At 42.7% G+C, this 9,545-nt stretch overlaps 1 protein-coding gene across 1 annotated transcript; it reads left to right on the top strand.

Annotated features, from left to right (window-relative positions):
* Nucleotides 1–1,975: 1,975 nt before the first annotated feature.
* Nucleotides 1,976–7,559, top strand: LOC129783197 (uncharacterized). Its single transcript, XM_055793072.1, is given in 4 exon segments — nucleotides 1,976–2,894; nucleotides 2,976–3,878; nucleotides 3,990–4,829; nucleotides 7,543–7,559. Coding segments are annotated over 4 exon segments (2,679 nt in total).
* Nucleotides 7,560–9,545: the final 1,986 nt, after the last annotated feature.

Here is a 9,545-nt window from a genome sequence, read left to right as displayed (position 1 = left end):
GCTGGGAGGTGAGTGGATTGAGAGCAGCCCTGCAGAGAAGGACTTGGGGGTATTGGTGGATGAAAAACTGAACATAAGCCAGCAATGTGTGCTCACAGTCCAGAAAGCAAATTGTATCCTGGGCTGCATCAAAAGAAGTGTGGCCAGCAGGTCGAGGGAGGTGACTCTCCCTTTCTACTCTGCTCTCGTGAGACCTCACCTGGATTACTATTTTCAGCTCTGGGGCCCCCAGCACAAGAAAGACATGGACCTGCTTGAGCGGGTCCAGAGGAGGGCCACAAAGATGATCAGGGGGCTGGAACACCTCCCCTATGAGGACAGGCTGAGAGCATTGGGGTTGTTTAGCCTAGAGGAGAGAAGGCTCCAGGGAGACCTTATAGCTTCCTTCTGGTACCTAAAGGTGGTCTACAGGAAAGATGAGGGACTCTATCAGAGAGTGTAGTGATACAATGAGAGGTAACAGTTTTAAACTGAAAGAGGGTAATTTAGATTAGGTTAGAAATAAATTCTTTACTGTGAAGATGGTGAGACACTGGAACAGGTTGCCCAGAGAAGTTGTGGATGCCCCATCCCTGGAAATGTTCAAGGCCAGGTTGAATGGAGCTTTGAGCAACCTGATCTTTTGGAAGGTGTCCCTGCCCATGGCAAGGGGGTTGGAACTAGATGATCTTTAAAGGTCCCTTCTAACCCAAACCATTCTATGATGGCTAGAGTGACAGCTTTGTTTCTGTCAAGAGTAGTATGAAATAAAAATTAAAAAAAAGTATTATCCCAAGCTGGTCAAGTTCCGTTCACGGGCGCTGATCTGAGAGAATGGAAAGAGGCTGCCCAAGAATACCGTAATGATCCGATAAAGACGGCACAGAATTTTAAATTTCTAATAAAACAGCACAATCCTGACTGGAGTGATATACAATTATTATTAGATTGTTTGACTGAAACTGAAAAACAATTAGTCATAAAAACAGCGGGGGATCTCGCAAAGGAACATTATAATATAAAGGGAGATAATTATAGAGAATGGTTTCCTTTGTTGGACCCGGAATGGGACCCAAACCGAGCTGCTGAAATGGGAAGATTACAGGCATACCAGGAATGGATATTCAGAGGAATGGAGAAAGCAATTCCTAGAACAATAAATTGGGCAGCGTTATATGAGGTCAGACAGGGTCCTTCTGAAACACCTTCAGAATTCTTAGACAGAATAAGAGATGCAATGCGCCGGCACACGTCTCTGGACCCAAATTCGGAGGTAGGCGCACAGCAACTAATATCCCTCTTTTTAGGACAATCACAGGGGGATATTAGGTGCAAGTTGCAAAAATTGAGACCTCCTGAAAATAGAGACTTGGAAAAATTAGTAGAGGAAGCATGGAGAATATTTAGTAATCGAGAAGAAGGTTACAAGCAGGACCAAAAGAAAATATTAGCAGTAGTAAGAGAAAATGAGAATCAAAAATCTAAAGTTAAATCAAGGTGTGGGCTGACACCCCTGGGTAGGAATCAGTGTGCAATATGCAAAAGGACAGGACACTGGAAAAACGAATGCCCTGAACGCAGACATCAAGAAAACACTAAATGGCGCAATAATCAAGGGAAAACAATAGCTCACATGGAAGAAGAAAATTGACTAGCCAACCCATTAATAAAATTAAAATTAGGAGAAGAACAGGAGGAGGTGGAATTTTTAATAGACACAGGAGCCACCTATTAGGTTTTGAACCAGGCTTTAATGCCTTTGGGAAATGATTATGTTTCAGTAAAAGGTGCAACTGGCCAAACTGAAAAGGCTTATTTTTGTAAACCTTTAAAATATAAGTTGGGAAAACAGATGGGGATCCATAAATTCCTATTTATGCCAAATTCCCCAAAGGCCCTTCTTGGTAGGGACTTATTAGAACAATTGGAGGCAACAATCAAATTTAAAAAAGGGGAAGTTACTCTGGAGGTAAATAATCATCAATACATACAGGTTATGAGCCTATCCCTGGCCAATACTCCTATAAAAAGGGAAACTGATACCAGAATTATTGATCAGGTATATCCCGGAGTATGGGCAATTGACATACCGGGACGTGCCAAGAATGCATCACCTGTAATAGTAAAATTGAAGGAAGGACAGAGTGCGGTAAGAATTAAACAATACCCACTGAAAAGGGAAGATAGGGAAGGAATTCGTCCAAACATAGAGCGATTCATAGAACTAAAACTACTAAAAGAATGTGAGTCAGAATTTAACACACCTATCCTCCCAGTTAAAAAACCTGATGGGTCTTATAGGATAGTTCAAGATTTAAGGGCCATTAACAAAATAACAGAGGATCTGTATCCTGTAGTAGCTAACCCCTATACCTTACTAACCACCCTGACACCTGACCTAGCTTGGTTCACAGTTTTAGACTTAAAAGATGCCTTCTTTTGCCTCCCTCTCCATGAAGCCAGCCAAAGAATTTTTGCTTTTGAATGGGAAAATCCCAGAAGCGGTCGAAAGACCCAGCTCACATGGACGGTGTTGCCACAGGGGTTTAAAAATAGCCCCACAATTTTTGGAAACCAATTAGCAAAGGATTTGGAGTTATGGGAACCACCGTCAGAAGAAGGGAAAGTGTTACAATATGTAGACGATCTTCTTATTGCAACCAGAACCGAAGAATCTTGTATTATTTGGACTGTGAGTCTGCTGAACTTTCTGGGACTACAAGGATATCGAGTTTCTAAGAAGAAGGCACAGGTGGTGTTACAACAGGTCACATACCTGGGGTACGAGATCAGTGCCGGACAACAGGTCCTGGGGAAGGCCCGAAAAGAAGCCATATGCCAAGCCCCCCGACCACGAACTGTAAAGGAACTGCAGACATTTCTGGGAATGACAGGATGGTGCCGGCTTTGGATATGTAATTATGGCTTGCTTGTTAAACCATTATATTCCCTGATAGCAGCTAATCAGAAGGATCTTCAGTGAGATGCTGAATCAGACAGAGCTTTCCATGAACTGAAGAAAGCCTTGATGTCGGCACCAGCACTAGGCCTTCCTGATGTGAGTAAGCCATTTTTCCTATTTTCCCATGAGAAACAGGGAATGGCATTAGGAATACTGGCACAAGATTTGGGACCATACAGACGGGCAGTGGCATACTTCTCTAAACAGCTGGATGCCACTGCAAAAGGGTGGCCTGGTTGCCTGAGAGCAGTAGCAGCCGTCATCCTAAACATCCAAGAGGCCCGGAAGTTTACCCTGGGCCAGAAAATTACTGTCTTAGTATCCCACACAGTGTCTGCAGTCCTTGAAACAAAAGGGGGGCATTGGCTCTCCCCACAGAGATTCCTAAAATACCAGGCCATAATGGTGGAACAAGATGATGTTGAGATCGTGACTACAAACATCGTCAATCCGGCCTCATTTCTTAATGGGAATATTGGAGAATCAGTCGATCATGACTGTCTAGAAACAATCGAAGCCACTTATTCTAGTCGGACAGATCTCAAGGATGTTCCTATTAATGGAGCTGAACATTGGTTCACGGATGGGAGCAGCTATATGCTGAATGGAAAGCGACATTCCGGATATGCTGTTACAACCTCTGAAGAAGTGATAGAATCGGGGCCGCTACCGGCTGACACTTCAGCACAGAAGGCTGAAATCATAGCCCTTACTCGAGCTCTGGAGAGAGCTCGGGGAAAACCTATAAATATTTGGACTGATTCTAAATATGCCTTTGGAGTGGTACATGCTCATGGAGCAATATGGAAAGAAAGGGGACTGTTAAACTCCCAAGGAAAAATCATCAAACATGCGGAAGAAATTTTGAAACTCCTAAATGCGGTCCGGCTTCCTGAAAGGGTGGCAATTATGCACATTAAGGCACACCAGAAAGTGAGCACAGAATTGGAAAGAGGAAATGAACTGGCAGACAGGGAAGCAAAACAGGCGGCCAGAAAAGCAATCAAGGTAGAGGGTGCGCTAATACCCGATGGACAAATATCTCTAGAAGGTAAACCAGACTATACTAAAGAAGATCGCAAACTGATTTCTGACCTAGAGGGATCATATAATGAGGAAGGGTGGGCTATAATCTCACATGGGAGAATAGTGATTCCTTCCTACATGGTATGGTCAGTAGTCCGGGAAGAGCATAGAAAAAGGCACTGGGGGGCAGAAGCTCTATATAAGGATCTCACTAAAAACATAATAGCACGAAATTTGTATACTACTATTAGACAAGTAACCCAACAATGTGATCTTTGTCTCCAGACTAATCCTAAGATTACCAAGGGGCCAAAGTTGGGAAAAATTGGGAGAGGAAATGTTCCTGGGCAACATTGGCAGATCGATTTCTGGGAACTTCCTAGAAAAGGGGGGTATCGATATTTATTGGTACTAACAGATACCTTTTCAGGTTGGCCAGAAGCCTTCCCGTGCAGAACTGCTAAAGCCCGGGAAGTGACCAAAATACTACTCCAAGAGATAATACCTAGGTTTGGAGTCCCAGCGGTAATGTCCTCGGATAGAGGACCACATTTTGTGTCCAGAATAGTGCAACAGATCAGCCACCATCTAGGAATAGATTGGCAATTACATACCCCATACTGACCACAATCGAGTGGCCAGGTGGAAAAGATGAATCATCTAATCAAACAACAGATTGTCAAGTTAGGCCAAGAAACAAATCTAACTTGGCCCCAGTCTTTGCCATTAGCTCTTACACGAATTCGAACTAGACCGAGAGCAAAAGAGGGGCTTAGCCCATTTGAAATTTTATATGGACGACCCTATGGGGTACAAAAGGGGATGTCTTCACAGACTGGTGAAGAAACAATGACTTCCTATATGGTGGCACTCAACAAACAATTAATAAGAATTGAAAAGCATGTGATGGGAACACGCAGTAGGGGTCTGGATGGACCTGTTCACGATATACAACCAGGAGACTACGTATACGTTAAGTGTTTTGCAGATAAAACCCTGGAACCACAGTGGACCGGACCTTTTCAAGTCCTACTCACCACCTACACTGCAATCAAGGTTGAGGGACAGAATTCTTAGATTCACCATACCCGGATTAAGAAAGCCCCTGCAACTTCGTGGAAAGTAACCCCAGATAAAAAAGAACTGAAACTCAAATTTACTCGGACAAATGGGAACAATGTGGGTGGCAAGTAAGTGAACCTGAGCGGTTGCGGATCCACCATATGGGAAGGGCACCACAACAAACAATATAGAACAAAAGAGTCTGGGACTGAGCCAGTGGCCAGTCTTGCCCAACTTGTTATCAGTAAGCCCCAACTCAAATAAAGATATTTTTGATCAAAACAGATTTTATATGTATATATGAGGAACGTTTAGATTCTTAAAATGATCAATAGTGGGTTTAAACCATTTGTGGTTTTTTGTACCCTCTCTCTTGCCTACAACCAAGAGCCTGATAATTGCCCTTGGAATCATGCCCAGAAAAAACACACTGGAATAATGGGAAAGGTGGACTCAAAGACGAAACTAGCTATGGTGGTTTTTTCTGAAGACGAGGTGTACCAAAGGAATCAATGGGATCGGGAGGATGTACACAAAGTCGACCGATTATGGGGAAAATTAGGAGATAGGATAAAAGTAGGGTGTCAAACATATAATGAAAAGGATAACACCAAGATTTTGGGAGACACCCTGATTAATGTCAGAAAGGTAGATAAGGAATTTACCCTTCTAAATACAACCATGTGCTTTAATTCACGGGAATGTTGGGCTCGGTTAAGGTAAAATTGTGCCATCTTTATAATATGCCTAGGAAAGGAATCCCCAAGAACAGCTCTGACTTATAAGATCAAAATAACAATCATGCTAACCACTGTTCCTACCACCACCACAGTTACAACAACCCCATTAACGCTTGATCTTAAATTAACTAAACCAGATCCAAAAATTTATAAAATTGGACCATATGTAATCAGAAATACAGGTCAGCAACAAATGTTGTTTAACCCAGAATGGTCTCTTAAAAGAATAGAGTTAAAAATACAAGTCAATGTTTCTGATGTTAAGCCATCCTGTTCCCCCTTCTTACGAACCTCTTATGAGGGATGGACATCTTGGTTAAGACAAAGGGGAAATATTTATCGAAACAGAATAGTGAGAGATGTAACTGGAATTTTGGGAACAGGACTCGGAGTATTAAATTCCATAGACTCAGAGGTGATAATGAATAAACTAGCTGCCACCACGGCCAATCTATCAAAACTACAACAACCACTATAATCTTCATTATTGGCATTAGGGGCGCACCAATGGTTGATATCGAAGGTACTCCCCAGGTGGGAACAAATAAACATGGAAGATCATCAACTCATCACTAAGGCATTAGGCGGTTTACAGGATGACGTCGCCCTGGCTCTAAGTTGTATCCAAGCCCAAATGTGGATGCAATCAATAGCTGCATCCATAATAAGAGAAGGAGAGGAAGGCATATTTCCTACGGAAATTCGAAAGATGGTTTGGGACAGTGCTACGGAGGTAGAAAGAAAACTCCAGTCATGGTGGAATATGGTGAACTTTATCTATGACCCCAACACACACACCATCACAGCTTTTGTGTTAACCATACGTAATGCAGTAATAATTACCATACACCCCATTGTAGCCCTTGGAATTAACCATAATGGGGTGCTCCTATACCCTTTTGAACATAGAACATGGGCCAGAAAGATAGGCGACAAGTGGCAAACAGTAGATTTAGAATCTTGTATTATGCGAGAACAGCAGGGCTTCCTCTGTGAAAGCAATACTATAATGGCTCAGGATACTTGTTTAGATACAGATCAGAAAATATGTCATTTCGAGGCCCGACCAAATGCAAACTTGAAAACAGTAATTATATATGCAGGGAAGGGATGTGCGTGTTTGAGAACTAAATGTAACACAATAACCATAGATGGGGAGGTAAAGGAGACTGCACAGTATTCAAATTATTGTATTTGTAATTTTACTACTATCACAGGATGCGATTTTAGTTACTCAGCCCCAGTAGTGTCTCATCAATTCTTAAAATCCAACTTTACCCCATCACAGATAATAATTCCTACCCCCATAGGACTAAATATAAGCAGTATAAAAGAACTATTAAAACATGCAGATTTACAACGTATACTGGAAGAAACCAAAGAAAAGGGACACGAAACTCTTCTTATGATCCATCATGATGTAGAGGGGATCAAGAAAGTTTTAAAAAGGTAGAACAGGATGGAAACCATAATTGGTGGGATACTCTCTTTGGCTGGTCACCTTCTGCAACAGGAATTCTTAACACTCTGGTACACCCCATTGTGATCTTATTGATCAGTTTAGGAATTTCCTTAATACTAACCATTGTGTTATATTTGTGGGTTTGGAGAATGTTTAAAAGGGTAACACTTATGTATGATGCTTTATATCATTCGGGAAGACTGCTTAAGTAAAAGAATTTACTTAGTTTGATAGAAAAGGGGAGATTGATATGGAGAAATAGTGCGAAATGGGGACAATGGACACCAATGTGATTGTATACGTCTGCTCAGGAATGTGGCAATGGTGACTAGTCATGGGTGCGGTGTCTGGTCACATAGGCACACAGCTTTGAGGAGACGCCTACAGTTTTGAGGAGATGCCTGCCCTTCTTCCTCTAACAAAGGGGCTATTTAAAAGAGAATGAGAAAAAGATGAGAGACATTCAAATAGAGGGAGGGAGTGCTAAGTCTCCTTGCTGGAGAAGATTGGATGGTCACAAGAACATGAATCACCTGAAGAAGATCACGGATGGTCACAAGAACATGAATCACCTACAAACCTGCAAGACCACCACATTCCAGGAAATGGACTGATAAGCTAATTAACATACGAAGCGGGGTTTAGGTAACGAATATGTATAGGCGTTAATTTAATATTCATTTGTTTCATTGTATAAATGTGAGATGGTTCGTCACTTCGGGTATGCACGCTTGTGGAGGAGCGATCCCCCGTGCATCTGCGCACAATAAACATACCTACTTTATAACTTTCGAGTTATAGAGTCTAATTCCGCACGTCAGTATTACCTTGTTTAGCAAGCTAGCAGCCTAATTTACTAAGCAAGTGAAAAGCGTGTACTATTCTTACAGAAGAGATTAGAGAAGCAAAAATCCGTCATGCTGCATTCCAAAACTCAGCCTGAGAATTACAGTCTGCTGTGAGTTCTGCGTTACAATCTTTTGACACATGTTGGGGTTGCGATTGTGAAAGTTGCCCGTTTACAATTTTCATTGGCATTATCACAGCTAGTTGTTTTAAAAGCAACCCTTGAGCTTCCTGAAGTTCGACTTGTTCCAAAATATTCTGAAGCCAATCAATAAAGTTAGTATTAAAGTTAGTGACTCTCTAGGACCCTGCAAGACTGTGGCAAGACTCCTGCATCCTGACTGCCTTAATAGCCATCTCATTCATTTGCAAACAGTTGTCCCTGGGATACCTTGCCTGAGTCACAGAATCGGCACAATTAATTTTCTCCAGCCAACTGCTCATAGTTAACAGCAATTCCCCGATTAAGGTTCAGTCAAGGCCACTATACATAGCTCACAAAAATCAGATAACCACATCATATACTGTATCAGAGTTAGTACCATACAAAGCAATGACTTCCAATCATGCAGTGTGAGTGTATAAGGCTCTGCCATCACTTCAAGAAGGGACATAGCAAATGTATTATGAATCCTCCCTTCCCGCACTGCTTTGCTTAACCCTTTAACAGCCTCGTATTGCACAGGCTGCCACTCTGCAGGTTGATTTGTCTGACAAAATACTGAACATGCCATAGCGACTCCCAAAACCTATCACTTAAGTGTTTCCCACTTGCATTCCTGCCACCAATCCCTCAGGCTCCCTTTCACCCTCCCCAAAAATACAATCAATGCATCAGGAGAGACGAGGGGGTGGGGGAAAGGTCTAGCTCCTTTTCCAGATCTATAGGACCTGGATCAAAAGGTTCATCAGTGTCAATAAAATCATTGTCTGAGTTGTCCTGTTCCCGTGCTTGGTCCTGTGTTGTGAGGGTCGCTGCAGTCAGTGACAGAAGCTTTGGGGGCAGAGGAGGTGTGGACAGAATCGCCATCGCTGACTGTGTCTTGAGAAGAGTCGCGCTGTCGGTGGAATTTACAGCTTCCTCTGGTTTAGCACCATTAGTAGAATTAGTCCACACTTGGCAAAGAGTAATCAGAATTTGCCACCAAGATGCTAAATGCATTCCCGACACGGAGTTCCCCTCCGCGGCAGCATCATACAATTGGCTGCTGTATGTACACATTTTCATTTCTTTCAAAGTCTCTAAAGTTTCTTGGCTGCTCACCTGTCTCGATGCATACAGGTGTTATCCTCGGGGTTTAGGTTGTCCACCTGGTCCAGACAGCAAGACGATCGTTCAGCCAAGCCGTCTCCTCCGGAACGCAGCCCTCTTCCACGAGCTGTCTTTTTTCCGTCCTTATTCTTCCAAGGCTTCGGAACACCACCATAGGGGTCATCATTTGAGGAGACTGAGGCACGGACTCCCTGA

This window comes from Falco peregrinus, chromosome W, assembly GCF_023634155.1.
Source record: "Falco peregrinus isolate bFalPer1 chromosome W, bFalPer1.pri, whole genome shotgun sequence".
Taxonomy (NCBI): domain Eukaryota; kingdom Metazoa; phylum Chordata; class Aves; order Falconiformes; family Falconidae; genus Falco; species Falco peregrinus.
This window is presented reverse-complemented; position numbering and strand designations above follow the sequence as displayed.